This window comes from Gymnoscopelus microlampas (assembly GCF_963454915.1).
Source record: "Gymnoscopelus microlampas genome assembly, chromosome: 18".
In the NCBI taxonomy this organism is placed as follows: Eukaryota; Metazoa; Chordata; class Actinopteri; order Myctophiformes; family Myctophidae; genus Gymnoscopelus; species Gymnoscopelus microlampas.
The window spans coordinates 46542337-46568654 of NC_139955.1; the positions used below are offsets into that span (position 1 = coordinate 46542337).

Below are 26318 nucleotides of genomic sequence, written 5' to 3' on the forward strand. Positions count from 1 at the left end.
CAGCCTCCCCGGCCTCCTGCCTCTGTCCCCGGGCACACTGTCCTACATTAGGCCGCTCTGGGAGGAGGCTGGAGGAGGAGGACCGGGGGCTCCAGGAGGTGCTACACCACCGTCCGCAGAGCTGTGGACAAGAACAGGAGGTACTGTGTGGGCAATGAACCCAAACATGAGGATATCTACAAGCTCCCTGGCTTCTGTGCTGCTTCTCACTGTTCTTGTGGATTTCACCTTGTGTTGTTTACATCAGTGGTTCTCAACATAATTTTTTTTTTTTTTGGGGGGGGGGGTCCTTTTTTGGGGGGGGGGGGGTCCCCTCATGATGTTGGGGGGTCCCCACATGATGTTGGGGGGTCCCCAGATGACAGTGAAGTGACAATTTAAGGACTTTTAAGACCGTTTTAATACCTAAAAAAAGCAACGACAAAAGTAATCAATAAACTAGTATAAAACATTGGCCAAATTGACAAATAATATAAGAAAGAGACAAAAATTGTGAGAATAGCCGATCTACAAGCTCTGTGAGCTCGTAGATCGGCTGTTTGCACAATATTTATCTGTGGAACGGAGTCAAAGAAAATGGGGGGTCCCCAGTTCAAATATGTTTATTTTGGGGGGTCGTGGCCTGAAAAGGTTGAGAACCATTGATTTACATCATGGATTCTACCGTAAGTCAGGGCTGCCAACATTGTACTGTCAGAATCCAGGAGATTTTGGGGGGGTGTGGCCACTAGCCAGCCCCCAAAAAGCACCCTCACACAGCCCACACACCAATACATAACATTGCATTGTCAACATTGCAAAATAATCATTTTACACTTTCACTGGAAAGGGTTTACAACAAAGCTTACAGTGTTTGTTATTAACTGTTCCACAGAAGTAACAGACTCTGACTGCATTACAATGATCAACAGTAACAAAATATTTAGACTGTAAGAATCAAGGAGTTATTTTTGTTGGCAGAAAACTAAACGTTTTAACAGAGTAGAAGATGTTATTTCATGTGTTTTGGTGACTGAAGCAATAAGACCCATCTTTAATAATAACCATTCATTACTTAAAAGTTAACATCTCTGTATGATGGCATACAAGTCCAGGAGAAATGACAATCCAGGATATTGTCAGGAGACGTGGTTGAAATCCAGGAGACTCCTGTCCTGCAGGATACAGGAGTGTTGGAAGCCCTGCCGTAAATTCTGCGTCAGTCTGTGCCGTTTCTTTGTGTACATAATCTTCTGTCACACTGTCTAGCCACCCTTGTTTTTTCCCCACTCAGTTCTATTATATTCTTTCTTTCCTTTAGACAGTAGTAGCAGTAGACGGTAGTACTCTGTAGTCGCGTTAATCCATGCTTGCTTGTTGTGTTTTGAATGGAGGGAGAAAGCAAAGCCTCCCTCCATGTCACATTGAGACGCATTCATCGTAATGGAGACACACTTTTGAAAGTAATAGTGATGCTGAGTTGAGGTCATGTCTTGCAGCCCTAACAGCTACACCTCCATGGTGGACCCACAGAGAGAGGAGCAGTTTGTGTTCCTGGACTATGTGGAGGAGGAGGAACATCTGGCTCGACCCAACCCCACCCCCACCATGGCCCCTCAACCAGGACAGGTGGGAAAAGTGTGTTTATCTGAGAAGTCAAGTCATCTTTTATTCATATTTAAAAACAACAGCCGTTAACCTAAAGTGCTGTCCAATCAAGGATGACCAGCAGCAACATGACAGCCATATAAAAGCAACATTAGAAACAAGTAACTCACAGTCAAGTAGATACAACCAAAAACAAAAAAAGAGTTAAAAACACATTAAACTTCATGTAGTGGAAGGACAGAGTGGACACAAGCCATGGAGCGTCCTCACACAGAACTAAAAGCGAGGGAGAGGAGGTGGGTCCATAGACTTGATTTAATAACGTCTATAATAGTGGGTCATGACTTAATGTGGGACGGGAGACTATTCCAGACAGAGTTTTGGGGGCAGCTACAGAGGAAGCCCAGCGGTCACCTCTTGTTTAAGCGACTGAGAGGAGCTGTTGAGATGATTACTATTTACAATGACAATGTAGGCATTTAGTAAACGCTCTTAATCCAGAGCGATTTACAGTAAACACATACATCAAATGCAGAGAGACAGTGTTGTGCCGCAGTAATCTAGGATCATAGGTAAACCAAGAACCTAGCATCTGTCTAAACATTATAATATAAAATATAATATATATATATATATATAATATATATGGTATGTACATTGAAACTACAAATGGAACACTCTCAGAGTTAAATTAACATTGATTATACAATATCAATTGGGGTCCCAGAGGTATAAATGCCATTAAATGGGGGTCTGTAGCCCTAATGCATGTTAAACTGGGAGTCCTTGAAATTAAAATGGTTGAGAATCACTGCTAGAGAGCCGTAAACCTTCTCTTATTGGGGTCCCTGGCATATCTTTTCAAATGGGGGTCCGTGGGGTAATAAGTGTCAATTTGGGGGTCCTTGACATGAAAACGTTTGAGAACCACTGATGTAGACAGGTGGTCATTGTTGACCTGGCATCATATAGTGTGTATAGTTTCAATGTAAAGGCTGATGATAGGTTCTTGGTTTACGTATGTATTAGTTATTAGATTATTGGTTTACTTATGTATTACTTTATTATTAGATTACTATTACTGTAAACTGTACAGCGAGGATGCCAGGCCGCTATCATGGACAACCACTGAAAATCCCCTTCACTTGGAGATTGTGGGAAGGTTTTAGCAGCAGGGTTAATGATAGATTCATCTTCAACCTATCCACACGTTTCCTAGGGCGTTGTGGGCGTCACTTCCTGTCGATTTGATCAGGTATCTAGGGATTAAAGCGAAAACAAGCACTTCCAAACTCTGACCCCTAAAAATAATCACCTGCACGGAATGTATTGACAGAAAGCAGCTCATAATAATGTTTACGGTGGATTTTTATGAAACAAAAACCTTGCAGATAGAAAGAGGATAATTCAAGCTTTCCGTACAGCTGCCATGTTGGTGAGTTTAACGTTGTTTAATACAATCAGAAAGGACTTTTCTGTTTGGATGTATGGGCCGTCAAGGCCAGAAAGTATTTTTTTTAAATCATGAAAATGTGTGCAAATCTTTGAATATATATATTTTTTAAAGCAAACATTTGTAACTCAAATCTTTGCTTCTGGGAAATTTTACATATGTCTTCTAAATCCTAACAGTTTTCTGAAAAACGTATGTTTCTATATCAGTGGTTCTCAAACTCCTCCAGGTCAAGGACCACCCAAAATGATATGTATTTGGGCACGGACTCCAATCTCAAAATATGTTGTTCCAGGGACCCCACCAAGGCACAGATCGGGAGTTAAAAATGTTCGTCTTAAAACGCATATTCAAAGTTTTGCACAAAGTTTCCACGATAAAAAAGAAAATAGCAGATCTACAAGCTCATAGCGTGGCACTTGGTGCCGCACTACGAGCTTGTAGATCTGCTATTTTTGAATAGCCAAAGAAATCTAAAAAAATGACACAGATCCTTCTTAACACTTGGGGTGCCAGAGTTTTATTAAAAAAGTGTACGTTGAGTGCCTGGATTTGTAACCATTTTTGAACCTTTTTCAAGTAGTCACAAAATGTTTTCAGTGATCACCGTCCTCACGGTGATCCCCTCATTACACACATAGAGGTCTCGTACAATCGGGGGAACATTTTTTAAAACATTCGGTAATCCGTTCCATAGTTGCAGCCAGTTGAAAATAGTCAAAAATACATTGTAAAAAAAAAAGTACACAGGAGCCGAGATACAGGCGTTTGAAGTCATAAGTTAACCAGGAAGTGGATTAAAGTCTAAATCTTCGAAGAATCATATCTCCTGGTGCTGTGAAGAAAAAAAAAACATCAGTTTTTCAAAAGAAGTATATATACGGTTTTGGCACCCAATGTGTTAAATGTTAAAATGACAGAGATGTGTTCCTGGTCTTAATGGGTTATAATAAGGAGGAAGAACGTGAAGGCCAGAGGAGAGCAGAAGGTGTTCGGCACGCCGGACCTGGACGAGCCGGCCAGCTCTACGTGCTGCTCGGGCTGCGGCGCCGTGCTCCACTGCAGTGACCAGCACACGGCCGGGTACATGCCCTCAGAGAAGTTCAAGCCCCTGGCCCAGGAGGAGGAGGGCGGCGGCCTGAGGAACGCCGTGTGCCAACGCTGCTACCTCCTCACCCACCACAAGAAGGCGCTGGAGGTCAAGATGTCTAAAGAGGACTACAGGTTAGAGTTGTTTTTGTGGTGTAAAGTAACAAAGTACATTTACTTCTGTACTTTAGGTACAATTTTGAGGTATTTTTTACTTTACTGGAGTATTTCCAGTTTTCAGTATTTTTACTTCTACTCCACTACATCTCAGAGGAATATATTGTACTTTTACTCCACTACAATTATTTGAAAACTTTAGTTACTAGTTACTTTTTAGACTTTGATTATTATCGCAAAACACACATTAACCACTTCAGCTCTATACAGGCCATTTGAAAATGGCCGATCTACCAGCTCACAATCGTGACACATTGTGAGCTTGTAGATCTGCCAGTTTCAAATGATTGTTTTATACATCTAGACCCCCCCCCCCCCCTCGAGAACCAGTGTCCCAGATTTGTTCAACGCATTCAATCCGGGAACGGATTTAGATTTTTAGCTATAGCCTATAACCATTATTTTATACTTTGGCTATTAACTCATTCCCTGCCTAGAACGACTAAAACGACTTCTGTCCATAAGCCATGCCTGCCTAGAACGACTAAAACGACTTTTTAAAAAATAAAAAAAATAAAAAATATTTCTTTTTTTTTTTTTTTTTTTTTAGTTTTTTTTTTTTTTTTTTGACCCAAAGACCAAGGAGATATGATTTTTCGAAGATATAGACTCCCATCCACTTCCTTGTTAACTTAAAACTTAAAAATTCTGTATCTCGGCTCCTGAGTACTTTTTTTTTTTCAATGAAAAATATGGCAGTGTTCAAACGCGCCAGAAATAATTCTGGCAGTGAATGAGTTAAAAAATAGCAGATATACAAGCTCATAGTTGTAGAAAAAAAATCTTATATATATAATATATTTGAATCTGTGAATATATATATATACTTTTTTAAACTACATTTTTTACTCAAATCTTTGCTTCTGGGGTTAACACATTGCCTGCCAGAGTTTTTTCAGATTTTTAGCTGTTGCCTGCCAGGGTTTTGCCATGTTTTTGGTACCTGTTCGCGTAGCCACAGATTTTTTTCCTCCAGTATGATTGATCCCCAGATGGTTTCTAATCACAGATGAGATTCAGGTGTGGTTTCACAAATGTCAACGAGGTCATTTTGACCTCGTTGACATGTTTGGTTGATGTTTCAATATAGCTCAAAAGCAGTAGTTTTAAACCAAAAAACAAAGTGAATTGTTTGTCCGTTTGAATTTTAACATTGAAGTGAATGGAGCAGCAAATCTTCGAACATTTTTAGCTCCTAATCTGTTCATAATTCGACAAGGGTTGAAATTATAAAAAAATGCAAAAAAAAAAAAAAAATTTTTTTGATAATTAAAAAATTAAAAGACGTATATATACGTCTTTGGCAGCTAATGTGTTAAGGTACAGGGACACCTGGAACAAAACTCTTTCTTGTCAGTACACAAAGATTTTCACCCAAAAAAAAAAAAAAAGGCAGATCTACAGTACAAGCTCGCAGCGCTATGAGCTTGTATATCTGCTACTTTTGAACAGCCAAAGTATAAAAATATTGGCTTAAATTACACACTGGTATCGGTTCGTTACACGGTAGTTATGGGTATCGTCAGAATCGGTATCGCAGGAAGGCAAAAATGTTAAAGAGGTGGTGCCATGGTTTTGCACTTTTTCTGTTTTTCATGTGTCTATGAGGTTGATAGAACTTCATTAAGCCCCCTGGTGGTGGTTTTATGGTGTTTTATGTCTTCTCTGACTATTTTGAGTTTCTTCCTGGAGGCTGAAACCTTAAGGGTCAGACGTGCCAATAGAAAAACAGCGCTTTAGTGACACAGTGAAAACATACCCTCCCCCTCATTATCATAACACAACAGGTGTGGGCATGAGGAGGAGGAGGAGGGACTAGGACAGGTGGGTGGTGCTAAGGTGGTGGAGGAGGTGCTAAGGTGAGAACCAGGTATACTTAATGAACTGGAGGCGTGTCCACATAAAAACATAATTTTAACAATTTCTGTATACTTTTTTGAAAAAAATCTTCCTCCTATTATAACCATAATACCTGATGATCATGTTTTAGGGGGAGGGAAATCACGGCACCCCCGTCTTTAATGGGTACGTCTCTATAACTGCAGGAACGTGGTCAGTGGGATCAAGTCCCACAAAGCTCTGGTCCTGTTGATCGTGGACCTCCTGGACCTCCCGGACTCCGTGGTGCCGGACCCGCTGGGCCTGGTGGGCCGGAACAAACACGTGGTGGTCCTGGGCAACAAGGTGGACCTGCTGCCCGCCGACGCCCCCAACTACCTGCAGAGGATCCGCCGCCAGCTGACCCAGTACTGCAGCCAGGCCGGGCTGGGAGACAACGTGAAAGGTATGGATTCAACATGAGGATATTTAACACATTAACACATTCACCGCCAGAGTTTATTCATAAGGTACTCACCCACTGCCAGCGATTTGAGTTTTATAGCTTTTTGAACCGTTCACAAACATTTTATATCCATTAAAATCCGCCATCGGATGGTGTTTATAAACAGCAACGACGGACGTACGAGCCCTCATAATGTTTAGGCTTTTCTTTCTTTTTCTTCTTCTGTGGTATCAGTGGCTAAAACAGGCTGCAAACGTCATATCCATTTTGGCTGTGACGTGATTTCCGGCCTTCCCCACCGGCCATCTTAGATTAGCTGAGCCTCCGATCGGCTATCAGATCGTTTTTAAACACAAAGAGGATAACCGTTCGTCGATCAAAGAAAAGAAAATACAACCGGAGCTTACCATTCGTTTTTTAAACCGTGTGAAAACCATGATCTTTAGCCAAAACCAGGGAAAAAACGTTTTTTCAAGATAAAAAACGAACCGGAAACGGTTGTCGGAAATGTTCTCATAGGATGGGTCGGAAGCGTCATGGGGGAAAAAAAAAATCAAGGATGGTACCAAAAAACATTTTTTCCACATAAAATAAAAAAGACGATCCCGAGATATCTCGGTATCCGCGGGTAACGGGTGGATTTAATGTCCCGAGATATCTCGGGATTGGCAGTAAATGTGTTAAGAATCGCCTCAGGTCTTAATGGATTATTCCATGTGCCCCGCCCCCGCCTTCCCCTCCCTTTTTCTTTTTTTTTAAAGACGTCCACCTGATCAGCGCCAAGACGGGCTACGGCGTGGAGAACCTGATCTCCAGCCTGCAGAGGTCCTGGAAGTACCAGGGGGACGTGTTCCTGGTGGGCACGGCCAACGCGGGGAAGTCCACCCTGTTCAACACGCTGCTGGACTCTGACTACTGCAAAACGAAAGGCTCTGAGGTCATCCACAAGGCCACCATCTCACCCTGGCCTGGTGAGAGAGAGAGAGAGAGAGAGAGAGAGAGAGACAGACACAGACACACACACACACACACACACACACACACACACACACACACACAGACACAGACACAGACACACACACACACACACAAACAAACAAACAAACAAACAAACAAACAAACAAACAAACAAACAAACAAACAAACAAACAAACGCACACGCACACACACTGACTGCAACTAGAGATGGCCGATGATATCGTCCCCTCAATATTATAGGCCGATATTAACATGAAAACTTTAGATTATTATTTTTTTTTCTAATAATTTTTATCCCGCAATTTTTGTAACCCATTTTTTTCACCCGGTGCCAATTTCCTAAGTGATCCTGGGCGCTACACCAGCCCTACACCAGCCCTACACCAGCCCTACACCAGTCCCCCACAGCCTGGGGAGGCCAGGGCCGAGCTCATGCTTCCTTCAGTGCATGAGAGCCAACTGACCTTCTTGTCACCTGACAGGGGGGAGTTCCCTGGTAGGACGCAGCACGTGGAAGGAACACGTTATTCCAACCAGTTCCTTTCCCCCCCATCAGGCGCCCCGGCTGTCATGGGCGAGGCGGTATAGCGACCAGGATTACTGCATGTTTTTGTGAGGGTATCAACTACCCTAGGAGACACGGCGAGAACATGCAAACTCCACACATAGAAAATAGAAAACTTTAGATTTGAGAATATCGGTATAGAGCACCGAAGTCTGACGTAGTTTACACATCCTACCTGGTTCGCGGTTTTCCACACCCCGTTCTGAATCCCCATAGACGTGTTTAATATCGCGTCAAATAAGAACTGTCTTACAAAAATAAACTCATGACCCCGGCGGTTTGACTCTTATGGATATGAAGCATCAACTGACGGTGAGAAAACGATAATGTTACTTCCGCCGAATTAGTTAAATTTTCGCCAGAAACAGACTTTATCAAATATAAGTGACTGACTATCATAAACGATACAGAACCTCCTCCCTGACAATATCGCCGAGACAGTTTGTTTATTTTTGGACCACAATTCTTATATGAGACGATTCTAAGATGACCCAATGTTATTCACCATAGAGACATTACTTTACGAACCAGGGGATGAACGAGTGACGTCAGGACTTCTGTACTCTGTTGATTTGTATTTATTATTTGAACTGCTGCAGGCTTCAGCATTTCAGAATGTAAATATTTGGAAAGCCTTGTAGGAGATACTGTATGTGATGTTGTTACCTGACATTTAGTTTTGGTGAAAAAAAGCCTGCATGTGTTGTTTCGGTTGATATTGGAATCGGAGTTTGACAATATCGTATTGTTTAACTTTTATAAAAAGTTACGCAATTGTTATTTTTACTTTTGTTTGATTGTAGTCCTAACCCATTAAGTCCTGGAACTGTGTCGTTTTTAGATTTGAGCTAAAAAGCATTATTTTACACTTTGGGCTATTCAAAAATAGCAGATCTACAAGCTCATAGCCGGTGCCGCGCTATGAGCTTGTAGATCTGCTATTTTTGAAAATTCGTGAAAATGTGTGCAAATCTTTGAATATATATATTTTTAAAGCGAAAATTTTTAACTCAAATCTTTGCTTCTGGGGGGTCCATGGAACAATATATTTTGATGGGGGTCCGCGGCCAAATACATATCATTTTGGGGTCCTTGCCATGAAAAAGATAGAGCACCACTGATATAGAAACATAAGTTTTTCAGAATACTGTTGAGATTTAGGAGACATGTAGAATCGGCTTCAGGTCTCAATGGGCTAATGTCTTTTATAATGTGTTTCCTTTGCCTGATATTTTGTGTAAAGCACATTGAATTGCCTTGTTGTTGTAATACATTGCCTCGCGTTGCCTATAACATCAAGCAAAGGAAACGCATTCTATTCACCTGTGTCCTAGGCTGTGTGTTTTCCACTTCCTGTCCATTTCATTGGATATCATTGGTCATCTGACCAGTTTCATTGGATTTCATTGGATCAAATCGACAGGAAGTGGAAAACACACAGCCAAGGAAACGGGTGAATACAAGGTTTCTGCCGGAGAGCAACGATTCCACCAAGCAGTGGTTCTCAAACTTTTTCATGTCAAGGACCCCCAAATTGACACTTATTAGCCCGCGGACCCCCATTTGAATAGATATGCCAGGGACCCCCCAAGATTTGTACGGCTCTAGCAGTGATTCTCAACCATTTTAATTTCAAGGACCCCCCAGTTTGACATGCATTAGCCTACAGACCCCGATTTAATGACATTTATACCTCTGGGACCCCAATTCATATTGTAAAATCAATGTTAATTTAACTCTGAGAGTGTACAAATGGAACCAAATGGACCCGTTAGGGTCCATTTGGTTCAAAATGGAACCAAATGGACCCGTTAGGGTCCATTTGGTTCCATTTGTACACTCTCAGAGTTACAGACCCATATGGGTCCATTTGGTTCCTGTCCATCATTTAGCTGGGGACCCCCTGGAACCCCCTCAAGTACCCCTGGGGGTCCCTGGACCCCACTTTGAGAACCAACAGTCTAGTGTGTGAACTTGTTTCCCATGCAGAGCTTCTGCTGTTGGTTCTGATCTTGTTCTTATGAGATGCAGCAATGGACCCATTGTTTACCTCTGGATAACAGCTCTTCTCTGTGTGTTGTTGACCCAGGGACCACCCTGAACCTGCTGAAGTTCCCCATCATCAACCCCACTCCATACCGGATGTTCAGGAGACAGGAGAGGCTGCAGACGGCCTCCTCACAGACAGAGGGCGACCTCTCGCCCGAAGAGCTGAAGAGGCTGCAGCACTTCAGCAAACAGGGATACTTAGTGGGTAAGAGAGAGAGAGAGCTATGTTAATGCACTGAGGTTGTGGACCCGAAGTTGAGAGCTGGGTAAGTCCCGGGAAAGACGCGCTGTGATTGGCCAGTAGTCACTTTTGAGTGGCAGTTGGGGCAAACGCAGTCCCCACAAACATCATTTACGATTCTGTGCCTATCGGTACATAGCCTGGGCAGCATTCCAATATACGGGTATATGATCCGGTCGGGAGCGGAAGTTAAAAAAAAAAGTGGCCGGATTGGCAGAACCGGAAAGACGTCTCACCCCAATATAGGTCCGTGCTAATAAAATCCTTGATGCGGCATAGTTTAGCTTATTTTTTAAATGTAAATGTGCGTGCACTATCCGGAGACTATTTAGCGTCGGTATTATCCCACGGGGAAATTCCATTCCATTTAAATAGGGATTGGGGAACCAAAACAAAGCGGCACCGTAAAACCGGATGGGCAGAATCCGGAAAGAGGATTCTTTTTTCTTTTTTTTTTTCAGTAGGCGTGGCCTAGACCGGATCATATGGGTCTTTAGTAACGCAGACCAGGCTTTCCTCCGAGGTGGAAAGACTGGTGATGTGAGGTTAATCGGTACATAACTCAGACGGGGCTGAGTAGGCACAAGCCAACTTTGCAACGTTCGGCACGGCAACTCTCGCGCTCGGTGGTGTCTCTCGTGGCTCTAGTTCGCTTGAGACTGCGCCCCTCCGTTGCGGTCCGGTCCAAAACTATACTTTATCGGCGAAAAAAAGTAGTCCGTGGTTGTTTGAAAAAGTAATGTCCCATGCGGGGGGGGGGGGGGGGGGGGGGGGGGAGAGCGAGAGAGAGAGAGAGACTCTGAGTCTCATTATGTCCTCATCAGAAAAGTCAAATAATGCCCTAACTAAGATCGTCTCTGTCAGGTGTCCAAAACTGTTACTTTGCAAGATTCAAATTCAAAAAGTAGCAGATCTACAAGCTCAAAACGCGTCGGGTTTCAAGCTTGCAGATCTGCTACTTTTTATACTTTTGTGTGACGCTCTATTATGACCAAGTAAGGCGTTAATCTACGAATAAAACAAAGTTCAAAGTTGGTAAAAAAAAAAGGGACTGTAGAAGCCTTTTCACGGCTCACCATTAAGGACGTTGATATGAGAACACTCCACTGATAAGTGTTGGTGTTGGGACTGGGTATGGTGCACCAGCTTAATATGTCACTATGGAAACTCTGTATTTTAGTTCGTTCGGTTCTGTTCGGTATGGGCCATTTGGTTCGGTATTGTTACCAGGGCTCCACACTTTTTCCTCCGCCATCCCAAAATAACCGTCCCAAAATAACCGTCCCAAAGTGAAACCTCTTAGGACAGTGGTTCTCAAACTTTTTCATGTCAAGGACCCCCAAATTGACACTTATTAGCCCGCGGACCCCCATTTGAAAAGATAAGCCAGGGACCCACAAACCTGTTCAACCCAGATTTGGCACAACAAAGGGAATGAACTCTTTCTCATGCTATTCATCTAAAATGTGGAATGCCCTACCAAAAGGAGTAAAGGAGTGTAAAACCCTACTTACTTTCAAAAATGCCCTAAAGATACACCTTCAGGAGGCTGCAATTCAAAAATGGCCCCTGTCCAAGTCCTAACCTACCCCATGTCCTAACCTAACCTACCCCCCCCCCACTCTCTTTCTTTTTTGTACATATTTTTCACCCTTCATACTTCATACCAGTAACCTGTAAACTGATTGTATGACATTCTGTATAGTAGTGTGTATATCTGTCTGTCTCTTATATGTCAACATGATTTGTGTGCATGGGGATCTCATCTTAAACAAGCTACGTGCTTAACTGAGCTATCCAGTTTAGTAGACCTTGTATTGCGAATTTGTACTTCCATGTACTGTTATGTACTGCCATGTACTGTTCTCATGTCTTACTAAATAAAGTACATCAATCAATCAATCAATCAATCAATCAATCAATCAATCAATCAAAAACCCCCATAAGAGAAGATTTTTACGGCTGTCTAGCAGTGATTCTCAACCATTTTAACTTCAAGGACCCCCAGTTTGACATGCATTAAGCTACGGACCCCCAATTAATCGCATCTCTATCTCTGGGACCCCAATTCATATTGTAAAATCAATGTTAACTCATTGAGTGCCAAAAGAAGACGTCAGTGCCAAAAGAAGACGTCATGTGGCCTGACGCCCTGAGCGCCAGAAGGCGTCAAAGACGTCATGAAAAAAAAAAATCAAAATAAAAAAAAAACATGTTCAGAACCCAAGATATGATGATTTGAAGATTTGCTGCTCCATCCACTCCTTGTTTAACCTATAACTTAAAAAGGCTGTATCTCGCTTCCTAAGCACTTTTTTTTTTACAATGAATTTTGGCTGTGGCACTCAGAGCCAAAATTCAAAAATGAGCATGGCATCGAATGAGTTAATTTAACTCTGAGAGTGTACAAATGGAACCAAATGGACCCTAACGGGTCCATTTGGTTCCATTTGTACACTCTCAGAGTTACAGACCCATAAGGGTCCATTTGGTTCCTATCCATCATTTAGCTGGGGACCCCCTGGAACCCCCTCAAGTACCCCTGGGGGTCCCCGGACCCCACTTTGAGAAACAATGTCTTAGGACATGTTTGCAACTAAAGTTGTGCCTGAGGAGGATGATCAGTACTGCCTGTGGTAACTTTGATTAATCGTTATATAAACATGTCTATGTCTCGTGCAGTGGTCTCTGCTCTCGTGCCATGAGTTTGTGCACCGTTTGAGCAGTGAGTAATATGCACAGTTGGCTCAAAAAAATAAATCTTACCCCAGTCTGCGTCCCAGCAAATACATATTTTTACCTCCCCGGGACGTCGGAATTCCCTTAGTCTTGAACCCTGATTGTTACACCCCTACTAGCCTCGGAAACCCATGCCTTTTTTTGTTTGTTACACCCCTACTATTAAAACACGTGTAAAGCACATGCCAGTATTGTGTTGTTGAGTGTGTGTGTGTGTGTGTGTGTGTGTGTGTGTGTGTGTGTGTGTGTGTGTGTGTGTGTGTGTGTGTGTTTATGTGTGTGTGTAGGTCGTGTAGGCAGGACGTTTCGGGTGCAGGCTGACCGGAGCAGACGGCTCATAGAGTTTGATCCAGACAGTCTGGCCTACAGCGAGGAGGACAGTGGAGAGGACAGCAGACCAGGTCAGTCCCCTATAACACCCTATTAAATACTTTATGAATTATGACAACATAATAACACGCCTGGTTGGTCACATGCAGCGCTATGTGTGTGTGTGTGTGTACTTTACTATAGCCAACATTTTTTTGAAAAAAATATAAAAAATATGTTTTCACGATTTTTCAAAAATAGCAGATCTACAAGCTCATAGCGCGGCACCATAGCCAAAGAAATTTAAAGTGACACATATGCGTTCCAGGTCTTAATGGCTCTGTCTGCTGAAACATTGGTGTCATTTTGACGATAAACACATTTGTTCATGGAAGCCCCGAGCTTGTATCCAATATAAAATAACACTTGCTATTTGCAGTGGTAGTGTTTTCAATTGATACGAGCGACTGACCTAGTTATGACGACCATGCAGACACACCTTGGTCATTTGTTCTTTTGTAATACTTAGTACTTAGGCTTGTTTTTTACTTGACCACAAATAGACAGACGATGACTGGAAACCGGCATTTGGTCTCTGCCCTCAGCCTTCCACTTCCGGTGGTGCGCCTATGTCTTCATTCCCACTAACAATATTTCTACACAGAACACTAACACCATTTCTCCCAGAGAACATGGATGGTTTTGGTTAATAAGCCCACTTGTTTCTATGATGAAAGAGCAAGTTAAAATGTGAATATCTTTCCGTGGTTTTGTCGGCTCCGAGGACGCTATTGTCAAATGATTTTGGGTTTGTTTCCAGTGGGAAGCGAACGCACAGATGTAAATCCCACCCACTACATTTGATTCGGTAAAGCGCGGCCTGCTTCCTGATCTGAAGGCACGCCCACTTGTAGGCCAACGCTCACACATTCTGAACTGGGCTCCCATAGGCGGCGGGTGAGCCCAACATTTGGGAAGGCTGATACGGGACACATGCACGCGCGCGCAGCGCGCGTGCATGTGTCCCCCTCCCGCGCGCGCGCGATTTTTTTCGGGTTTACCGCGGATAAAGTTACTTTTTGGTTACTTTATTTCGGTTTTAGGGTTAGGGTTAGGGTTAGATATTGACCAATTTATACAGAGCCCCAGGATGAAAATTTAATAATGCTGCGCACATTTATTATATATAATTTGCTCAATTTCAAAAAAAAATCAGGATAACATTTGGGAAGGCTTAGCCTACCCTAGCCTTCATTACCCGCCGCCTATGGGGGCTCCCGACAGATTCAGTTGCGCAGCTCTGAATCTGGTCTTGAGAGATTACTCTGGATGAAGAGCATCTGATACATGCCTACATTATAAATTGTAGTTTTGCTCTACCCATAGTGCACATGAACACTGTTTTAATTCAGTATTCTGGTTTATTGTTGTTTCTATTGTCAGGTTCCAGTGCTCCGGTGGTGGAGTTCACTCACAACGAGCTGAAAGACGCTCACTGGCTGTACGACACACCTGGAATCATGAAGGAACAGGATGTGAGTTCAATCAACTTTAATCTATAATCCATCACATTCAATGAATATGGAGAGATGATGTCACAATAAAACCTTCACACAGGCCTGAATATAAGAACTGAATAAGAGGCCAAGCAAAAATAACAATATAGAGTGAAACAGAGTCTGTACACACAACACTTCATGTAGTCTGTTGAGTAGGTTTTCATTTCATAGTAGACAGAGATAACATGAATCTTTGTCTGTGGTCTGACTGTTTCTCTGTCTGTCTGTCTGTCTGTCTGTCTGTCTGTCTGTGTGTCTGTCTGTCTGTCTGTCTGTCTGTCTGCCTGTCTGTCTGTGTGTCTGTGTGTCTGTCTGTCTGTCTGTCTGTCTGTCTGTCTGTCTGTCTGTCTGTCTGTCTGTCTGTCTGTCTCAGCTGCTCAGCTTGTTGACAGAGGAGGAGGTGAAGATGGTCGTGGCCACTAAGGCCATCGTTCCCAGGACTTTTGTCTTGAAGCCTGGGATGACTCTGTTCCTGGGAGCTGTGGGGAGGATCGACTACTTAAAGGTCGGTCGGTCGGTCTGTCTGTCTGTCTGTCTCTCTGTCTCTTTGCCTCCAGGGCTTTTAACCTGAATTGAACAAGGGAAGGTTTACTGACTAAATAAAGACCGTAGTAATACTCTCTTCTTAATATAAAACTACTCGGTACGGGTAGACAAGTATAGGTAGTTGTGGGAGTACTTATAGGACTACTCAATAGACGCAAAGGAAACCAAAGTGCTGCTTGTGGGTTGTGGTGAAGGCAGACCAGGGAACCCTGTTGAAGACCTAAGTGTGGAAAAAACGTGTCGGTCAGCTGTTGCCTTGCTCATCTGCTAAAATAAATCCTTTTTTTCCCCCACCTTAACCCATTAAGACCGGGAACTGTGTCATTTTTAGATTTGAGCTAAACAGCATTATTTTACACTTTGGGCTATTCAAAAATAGCAGATATACAAGCTCATAGCGCGGCACCGAGTGCCGCGCTATGAGCTTGTAGATCTGCTATTTTTGAAAAATCGTGAAAATTAGTGCAAATCTTTGAATATATATATTTTTAAAGCGAACATTTTTAACTCAAATCTTTGCTTCTGGGGGGGTCCCTGGAACAACATATTTTGATGGGGGTCCGCGGCCAAATACATAATCATTTTGGGGGTCCTTGACATGAAAAAGATTGAGCACCACTGATATAGAAACATACGTTTTTGAGAATACTGTTGAGATTTAGGAGACATGTAGAATCGGCTTCAGGTCTCAATGGGTGAAGACGGAGTGCCTCAGTATTTTTTCCCTAGTCTGCCTCAGTCACCACAAGCAGAACTTTGGTTTCTTTGCTTCTATTACTCTACCTGTTCCACCTGTTTTGAGCCACTGTGATTGAACCCAGGCAGCGCTTCCTTTTCTTTTGTTTTAGGACTACTCAATACTCAGTACTCAGAACTACTCGTGTTGCAGCCTACTAGTCTGTACTTGTGTTCTATATCTACTCGGGTAGAACTACATTACATTACATTACATTACAGTCATTTAGCAGACGCTTTTATCCAAAGCGACTTACAATAAGTGTATTCAACATAGGTAGGGAACGAAACTACTAATCACCTGAAGTTTTAAGTGCATTTCCTGCAAAAACAAGCAACCAAGAGTATACCTAGCGCTAAGGTAAAAGTGCTATATATCAGCTACCTACTTTCTTAAACAGATGAGACAAAATAGCAAAATCAAATGAGCACGAGCTAATACAAAAAGTGTATCGACTAAACAAGATCCAATAAAACAATACAAAAATAAAACAAGAGTTTGTACAACTAGTTAACAACAAGTAAGCCAGACAAAGAGGAAGGGTAGTGTTTCCTGAAGAGGTGGGTTTTCAGCCTGCGGCGAAAGATGGGCAGTGACTCTGCTGTCCTGACATCAGTGGGAAGTTCATTCCACCACAGTGGGGCCAGAACAGAAAAAAGTCGTGACCGTGTTGATCGACCAGAAGGACCCTTGAGTGACGAGGCAATCAGTCGCCCCGAGGTGGCAGACCGAAGTGGTCGGACAGGGGTGTAGGCATCAACCATAGCCCGGAAACTACTCTGCAGTTGTAAAGCTCAGCTTACTCCAGTACTTGTAGACCTTTATGGACTAGTTGGACTACTAATTACTTCAGTTTACTGTTTAAGGCAGGGGTTCCCAACCTTTCTGTTACCACGGACCAGCTGACCGTTCAAAAACCTTTCGCAGACCGTCATGGTGCCCGGTGCTTGGACCCGGTTCGGTGCCGGGACCGTTTAGTCAACGAGGGGGGGGGGGGGGGGGAGTTAACTGACGTTGACTGACAGTCAGTGACACATCACTGGCTGCTATTTTTATATTATTATATCACTACATAATGTTATATCATTTACCTAAATGGCGATATATCAACAAGGACAGGATGATAAAAAAAAGGATATGTGTCTATCAGAAATGACTTTGGACAGGTGGAAAACATTAGTTAAACTCTAACTCTATGGTTAAACTTGCAGAGTGACGCATTACTTTACCTGAGTTACATCTTCTGATAGATGTACTTGAATGTTGACATGAAATAATAATCCTGTTTAGTGTTTAATTAGTCTCGCGTCGCGTGGCCAGACTGTTGCCTCCCACAATTTTCAAATGTTTCCGGTCATACAGTCTGGGACTCGGAAGCTGTGATCATGATTAGAATATAAACCGGATATGAAGCCTCCTCAGTCCTCCCCACTTCCGTTTAGTTTTTACAGTCGCGCAAATTTATCCTAATATAAATACAAATCATCTAAGTGTATTTAGCTCGCTGTTTAGCAGAAATGGAAATTAAAAAGTAAAATGTAAATATATTTTCGTGAACGGAAGTGCCAGCTTCCTCTCTTGGATTTGGGGAGTTGTAGTTCCAGACTCTATATAGCATTCAGAGATTGTGGAATAGTTGTCTGGCTACGCGAGACTAATGTTTAATTAGCGCGGTCGATCATCATCGTGACAAAATTGGCTATAGCTTGTAGTCGCACGGCGCACGTCAACACATGTTGAAACAAAGGCAAAGATAAAGATAGCAAGGATTCAACAGTGATGTCACTACAGGAACGGACTAAGCTGTTTATAAGCCTCAGTGACATCACTAACTAATCCTTGGTATCTTCATGTGACCGACTCAACTTTTTTCTCTGCTCTGTGGAAAATCCTGGCGACACAAGGTTATAGATTCACGACGGGGAAAACTTGGACTTCCGGCCGCGGACCGGTGGTTGGGAACCCCTGGTTTAAGGGACATCAGCTGAATCCCAGTGATGATAAAGGACTGACTGACTGACTGACTGCTGCTGACTGTGAGGTTCAATTCATAAAGGTCTCACAGGTAATTTTATTACCTGTGTAGGCCCTATAAAGAGAAGAATGCATTCGCCATCTGTTTTGAATAAGGGGTGTCATGTTTTGCAATTAATTAAGCTTACCTAGACTACTTCTGTTATTAAGGTTTTGTGATTTGGCTCAGACTGTGCAGGGCAGAGGCGTCTAATCTCTGAGTCAGGGTAACCGCATACCCTCGGATTAAAACTATTTCTTAATTCCATTTAAAGATGTGTTTACACTATATTTTATGACTATGGGGTAGATGCTGAAAGGATACAGTTTTGGAACCAAGTTAGCATATCCACAGTTCTGATGTTCACACCTACAATTTGGAAGACAATTAGCTCCCTGTTGATGGTCCAAATGTTGATGGCTCTTGGTATCAATGTGCCTTCATTGATATTCTCATTAACTCAACAATGAGATCTCCCCCTCAACTCTGTGGTTGATGTAGGTGATCAACTCTATTGTTTAGGTTAGTAAGAATATGTGGATAGTTTCAGTTCTGTTGGGCAGTTTAGAAGTTTAGACCCTCTGGATATTTTGTGCTAAGTCTTGTAATCCATTCTTTTTCATGGAATCTTCTCTGTCCAATTGTCCAGCGGTCATTGTATTCCAGGCCGCATACTTTTATAGTATCAATCCCATGTGTCATAAAGTGTTGAACAATTAATAAATGGGTATCTTTTTCATTATTAATGTTGTATCTATGTTGGCTTATTCTATTTGCTATGGAGTTGCTTGTCTCTCCTACATACTGTAATCCACACACTTGGCAAGTAATCAGATAAACACAATTTCTGGTGTTGTATGTGATGTTCTGTCTTAGGCTAATAATGTTTTTGTTTGTCCTGTTTTTAACCGATTTGTTTCGGGCTAAAGTAGTTAGGCCTTGCCCGTGCTATTTGGTTCCATGGTCTCAATTTGATGTGGATCAAGTAGTCAAACTGACTGACTGACTGACTGACTGACTGACTGACTGACTGACTGACTGACTGACTGACTGACTGACTGACTGGGACAGAGTCAGAGTGTTGATTTTAATGGGACTCACGTGTCTCTACAGGGTGAGAAGTCGTGTTGGTTGAGTGTTGTTGCTTCCAACATGCTTCCAGTTCACATCACCAGCCTGGAGAGAGCTGACGATGTTTACCTCAAACACAGCGGACACAGTCTGCTGGGGGTGAGAACTCTACATAAGAAACCTCCTAATATCTCCATATTTAAACTGTTTGTGTTCCCCCCCCCCCCCCGTAAATTAACGCCCTACTTCAGGAGATTTCAACGTTTTTCAGGCCAAGGACCCCCTAGCTGAGAGAGAGATGAAGCAGGGACCACCTCTATATTGTATAAAATTGTGTTTCAGACTAAACTTCTCCCTCTACACCTATACCTCTTTGGCAAAAATAGCAGATCTACAAGCTCACAACGCCTCGCAGCGCGAGGCGTTGTGAGCTTGTAGATCGGCTATTTTTTGGCTAAAGTTCTCCTCAGAGTAGAGATGCTACAGTAGGGTTCAAGTGGTTCATGTAAATCATATCACACAAACATTTGGCGGCCCCCCTCTAGTAACTCTGCCCCCTGTTGAAGACCCCTGCCCTGCTTGATCATAATACAGCGTCACACAAAAGCATCAACAGTAGCAGATCTGCAAGCTCGAAACATTGGCGCGAAGTGACGTGTTTTGAGCTTGTAGATCTGCTACTTTTAATGCTTTTGAATTTGAATCCTGAAAAGTAACAGTTTTTGGACATAATTTATGGTGTTTTTAACATCTAGCATGTATTAGCAGCACTTATCAAATGAAATCTTTCTGTTTAATAATCTCTGACCTGTAGTTAGAAACCGTCCCTGAGCAAGGCACTGCCTCCCTACACACGTTCTAACAAAAGCATTGCATGTCTTGTCTTGAATTGAAACAACATCTCTGACATTGCGGATCCCTGATAACTTTGTTTCACTTAAAGTCTGAATTAAGTGTGTTTGTTGTGTGTTGGTGGGGGTTTTAAGGCTTGTTTTTCTTGACCACAATGTTTCTTTTAGATGGCATGTTATTTAAACAGATGCTAAGTTAATAGTTTACCTGGTATCCTATAGTTTGTACAGATTATTTTGATAGTATATTGTTTAGACTGATGATGATCCTATAGTTTACTGAGACACTACATTGTCTCTGTGCATTCTATGTGTGTGTTTACCTTGCTTAAGTCACTCTGGATAGGAGCGCCACCTAAATGCCTAAATCGTTAAGTGTGTGTGTGTGTGTGTGTGTGTGTGTGTAGGTGCCGATGGGAGGCGAGGAGCGAATGAAGGACTTTCCTCCTCTGGTGTGGGAGGAGTTCACACTGGAGGGACAGGGTCACCTGACTGCCAGCGCTGACCTCACACTGTCCTCCGCAGGTCACACACATGTTAAATACTGTTTATACATGAGCTGTTACACTGATGAGACCATTCAGATGATAGAAACACCTGAACCAGTGTCTTAACTCTTTGACTGCCAGAGTATTTTCATAAAGTACTCCCCCAGTGCCAGCGATTTGCGTTTTTTTAAAATTTTTGTATTTTGTCATTTTCCATTCAAATAAATTCTCTAACTGCAATTTCAAACTCATAGCACAATTCTACCAGTAGAGAGCAGTAGATGACAGCTTGATCACCCCGATGACCCCCCCCGCCCCCCCTCTATGACACAAACAGTCATTACGTCATGAACCGGATGTGACGTCTTCGACGATCCATGATCGCCGTTAAAACGATGTGATACACTAATACGATGACTGATCGTCACCCGGACCAAAGAAAATAGAAGGGGAGGTCTCTGTTAGTCTGTTACACCGTGTGAAAAAACGTGTGTTTACCTATTCTGGCCGAAAATGACAGAGGAAAAAAAAGTTGAACCGGAAGTGAAATCTCCGTTCTGGATCCGGTTTCGGGTGAGTCTCAAAGAATCAGGAAGCCAAAATGATGGTGAAAAATAAACATTATAGCGCGATCAGAGATTAAACAATGAACGCGCGTCCAACGCGTCTAACGCGTCGACGGCACACTGAACAAACTAGCAATTGACGCGTTATCGAGTCAACGGCATTAAAAGAGTTAATGGTGTTATGAATTCAGATGAAACTTTTCCCTGATTCCCTTCATACATGTCAACAGGTTTTTAAAAAGTTTCAAAAGGCCACCAGATGGTGACGAAGTCGGAAAAAACAATATTCAGATTCAGATCAGATTCAGTTTTATTGTGACTTAGAGGCACTCAGGTACAGAGTAGGCCTACTAACAGACAATCTTCAGCTGAGAAGCTCCACTACATAACAATACATAACAGCTAAAATATATTTAAATAAAAATAGAAAACACAAAAGCACACAATTGTACACTATGTGGTTCTGACACTGCGCTGACACTCTTTGCACCTTAATCTGGTGGACAATGCGCTGATCTTCTCTTTGATACACCTTATGCACCTTAATGTCTAATATCATGTACAGCATTGGTTCTCAAAGTGGGGTCCGGGGACCCCCAGGGGTCCTTGAGGGAGTTCCAGGGGGTACCCAGCTAAATGAGAGATGGTAACCAAATGGACCCTTAGTATGTCTGTAACTCAGAGAGTGTACAAATGGAACCAAATGGACCATTGGTTCCATTTGTACACTCTCAGAGTTAAATCAACATTGATTTTACAATATAAATTGGGGTCCCAGAGATAGAAAAGCCGTTAAATGGGGGTCCGTAGCCCTAATGCATGTCAAACTGGGGGGTCCTTGAAATTAAAATGGTTGAGAATCACTGCTAGAGCCATAAAAATCTTCTCTTATGGGGGTCCCTAGCATATCTTTTCAAATGGGGGTCCTTCAAAGGAGTTCAAAGGAGACTTTGAACTAGCGACTGGAATCATATAGAATTTATGACAATTTTTATTACGGTAAGAAAATCTAGTCTAAAGTTTGTCAAAAAACCCATTCACTGCGCAGGGTAAAACAGTGCCACACTCTGGCCATTCATAAGCTTCCGTGTCGGTCTCATCGTAAATATCCAAGCCTTGGCCCTTGCTGTCAACCTGTGATGTGTCAATGAAGATGATTTCTGATGTCCTCCCTGCAGGCTGGGTTGCAGTGACCGGGGTGGAAGGGGACCAGATGCTGCTCAGGGCCCACCGTCCCCAGGGCACCAGCCTGGGCCTGAGGACCCCTCCTCTGCTCCCCCACATCGTCAACGTGAAGGGGGAGCGCGTCAGGAAGTCCGCCGCCTACAAGACCACCAAGCCCCCCGCGCTGGTGGACTCCACCATGTCCCACAAGGGGGCGTAAAGACTGAACGTCCAGCAGAAGAAGAAGAAGAAGAAGAAAAGTCAGAAGTGAGTCGAGTTGTGAGTAGAGTTGGGATCCGGAAACCTGAAGGAACCGAAGGAACCAACATTTGAGGAACCAGAATCGGTTCCATCACATTTTGGTTTCCGGGAACCGTTTTTTTTTTGTATCTACACTGTCAGAGCTGGTTATGTGGACTTCACGCCAGCAATTATAAGACCAGTGGTTCTCACACTTTAATTTCAACGACCAACCAAATGGACCCGTGAGGTTCTTTGGTTCTACATGTAAAGGTTGGCCGATGGCTCAAGGCTCCAAGAATTAGACAACCGTCGAAGAATGCATTTTGCTGTTTTTTATTTACCAAAACTCTCCAACACCAACGTTCTTGTGCAATAATATACATTGCAGGGCTGTCCAAAAATAGCCAAATGAAAATAGTACTTTCAAGAAACGTACACAGGCAAAAGGCCAAAAGAACAGAAACCTAGGTAACTGCTATATGGGCTACACCCTTCTATGAACGGCCCCAGCAGCTCTCTTCCGCTGGCTGTTCTGTAGCCCGCCCAAAAGCTAACTTTTGCTTTCCATTTACTTTCACTACTACGTGACCCTGTCGGTTGGGAGGTGTACTGCACTCTGATATATTATAACTCTGTGAGAAAATGGGCACCGATCGGATTAATATGCTTGTTATTGAATCTACGGGTACTTCTGCGGGCCCGCACATAATTGTAACATCCGTGGCCATGGGGTAAGCACTTGACGGCCGTCACTCATCCATGACGTTCGTGACAGACGACCGTCGTGTCGTGTGATCCATGGCTAGTCTTTTGACCACCATTGATTATGGAAACTTTAATGCCTGTTTTCACATGTTGGATAGGTTTATTGTTTGCTTTAGCCATAACGTCGATCAATCACCCACTTAAATACATTTCGGCAATGGTACCTACCTTAAACATGATTTCTGCTGCATGACTGCACGACCGACCAGGTCCAGCGACACGCGTACATGTACATCCAGCCGTCTCAATATCACCATCCTCCGGTACCAACACCCACGGACTGTGTGGGTCGTTATTAATGCACAGGCTCGGTTCAACACTTGCCTTAAAATAACAAAGCCATCCAGTTGATGGAGTAGCACAACACCAACTTTTTTGCTGTGGAGATACTGATATCCCATTGCACATTTCAGAGCGTCCTGTCGGTTACCATCCACTGCCGTTGATTCGGTTAAGTTGAATAACATTTTGGCGAATGTTACATTAGGCCATTTCCTCATATCGTCCTCCCAAGTCTGTACTGTAGACGGGTGTGGGATCGTCACAACTCCGTCATTTGTCAGCTGAGTGGATGAATGTTGCCATTTCAGTTGCATTGTTAATTATCAGTTACAAAGTAAAACAAACACATCTGATCGAGTAAAATGAGAATCGTCCGTGACGACAACAGGAAAACACAGACATTGACGCTCCTGGGCGTTTCAAGCTGCGCTTCTTTTTTGATCCTCCAGGCTGTGTCTGAGAACCCCGTAAATTACGAGCCGACGTTGAATCGTAACTACATGAGAAGTCCATATTTCAGCAAAGATATTTGTGCTTAATAACGCAGAGCACTTCAATGGCTGATAGGATGGAACAGTGCGGGCATCACGCTGTGTGTGAGCGCTATGGACGTGACGATATTGTCACTGTCGGGCACAAACCTCCCATCTCCTTCATCTTTTTTATTTTCTTTAATAAAATAGTGCTATTGAACGTCTGTGTGTGGGTTTTATATTGAACCAATGAAAAGTATGTAAAAGCGTTTCTGACTAAACCTCCCAACTCCATTGGATCCTCAAATGTTTTTTTTCCCTGTCTGACTTCTTCATTCTATTCAATGATGGACAAAACAACTATCTCCACATCAAGGGTCAAAAACCTCCCAACTCCACTTGAGCTGTATTTGGGTAAAGTAATGATAATATAAGGACACATTCAAGTAAATATGACAATGTATAAAGTCACCATACCAACTTTGATGAGGCAGTATTGTGTTGTTTTAAAAGTGTTTTTTTCCTTCTTTTTTTTTCATTTCCTGAAAAGTTAATATTTTGGACATAGTTGGTTTCTGCCCGACAGCAGAGATATCCAAAGTGCTCCTCATCTCAAAAGGTGTTCTCTGTGGACACGGCCCCTTAGAATAGACAAAAGAAAAACAATGTTGTAAAGTAATTAACTTTAAGACCACACGGAGTCGACATATAGTACTTAAGCCTCTGGAAATGCAAACACGCTGTCAGCATAGGCCATAGAAGTAGTGATGTTTATTACTGCCACACCGTCGCCACCTACTGTCCACGTCTCTCCATATTCTAACTTGTTGTTTTCTTTTCGTAAATGAATGCCCTACTTGATCATACTACAGCGTAGACTGAAAGAACGAGCCCAATCGATGGTCTTGAAGGGCGGAGCCAAACCCAGGCGCTGGATTCCAGCGCCTGGGTTTGGAGCACTCTGATTGGTTAGGAGATAACAAGGTCCTAAGACCAGCGTTCCTGCAAGGTTCTCCCAGGCTTTTTTTCTTTTGAAACAAAAAAAAAGGCATGGGTTTCCGAGGCTACTACAGCGTGACACAAAAGCAGCAGATCTGCTAGCTTGAAAAAACGCGACACGTTTTGAGCTTGTAGATCTACTGCTTTCGCTATTTTTGAATTTGAATCCTGAAAGGTTTTTATATTGTTTATTTCCACCATACAAACAATATGTATATCTAGTGTACTGTACAGCTTTCAATGCCATTATTAAAACATTTCTGATCACTTGAGATTGTTCACCTGAAAGAATGGATTTGGGATGAAATGATCCAGTCTATTTTCAAAACGTTCAAATCATAGTTGAATCACTTGGTTGAAGGGGTAGCAGGCCTTTCCCCATAATTGTACAGTTTTAACCATAATATATTTAAAGGTAGATAGGATGTCATGCTACATATAAGACAATTAAGTTAAACTTAAAGGTAGGGTAAGGGATTTCCTTGTGTTAAATAGCTCTATATTCTGATGCATGTTGCTTTAGAGTGTTTGTTCAGTAACAGCAGTCTCCCATGTCTCTCCAGCTCTTTATTAATCAGAAAATGCATTTTCAGGCCGGGATACCAATCAGGATAGAGAACTCAGTCAGGATACAGATTAAAGTGAAATTGGAAGTGATGACACAAAGAAATGAGCGGACAAAACTGGATTACTATCAAAATGAAGCTGATAAATGGGTACTCTCTCCTGATTGGCTGAAATGTTGTCAACTACTTAAAAGTGTATTTTCTGTTTATTAAAGAGCTGGAGAGACATGGAGACCCCTGTTATTGAACAAACTATGGGAATATAGTGCTTTAACCTTTTAACAAAAAAACAATTTACCCTACCTTTAATAAAGCTTTGTACTATGAAAAGCATTTACGGTAATATTCTTTTTTTTAAACTTTAGATTCTGGAGTACATTAACACCAGATACTACATTTAATGTAGTATGTACTTAAGACGCCACTTAGAAAAAAAACACCAGGGTTCTGGAGTTTGACAAGCTTTATTTAAAACATGTACAGTGGACAGTGTGATACGAAGTGTTTTGTGTTGTGAAACAAAT

The 26318-nt window shown here is 42.6% G+C and overlaps 1 protein-coding gene across 1 annotated transcript; it reads left to right on the forward strand.

Annotated features, from left to right (window-relative positions):
* LOC311065366 (nitric oxide-associated protein 1-like) lies at positions 1–25484 on the forward strand. Its single transcript, XM_084085680.1, has 12 exons — positions 1–140; positions 1479–1608; positions 3995–4264; positions 6352–6590; positions 7352–7561; positions 10223–10387; positions 13450–13563; positions 14915–15006; positions 15404–15535; positions 19440–19556; positions 20656–20773; positions 22481–25484. The coding sequence occupies exons 2-12, from the start codon at positions 1541–1543 to the stop codon at positions 22684–22686; spliced, it is 1731 nt and encodes a 576-aa protein (XP_083941806.1). The 5' UTR covers positions 1–140; positions 1479–1540; the 3' UTR covers positions 22687–25484.
* Positions 25485–26318: the final 834 nt, after the last annotated feature.

What these genes read in the sequence shown, in the direction of transcription:
- LOC311065366 (XM_084085680.1), top strand. Translation starts at nt 1,541, where the DNA reads ATGTGGAGGAGGAGGAACATCTGGCTCGACCCAACCCCACCCCCACCA. An exon ending in TGGCCCCTCAACCAGGACAG is followed by an intron (nt 1,609 to 3,994) that starts GTGGGAAAAGTG and finishes GGTTATAATAAG; the next exon opens with GAGGAAGAACGTGAAGGCCA. An exon ending in GAATCATGAAGGAACAGGAT is followed by an intron (nt 15,007 to 15,403) that starts GTGAGTTCAATC and finishes TGTCTGTCTCAG; the next exon opens with CTGCTCAGCTTGTTGACAGA.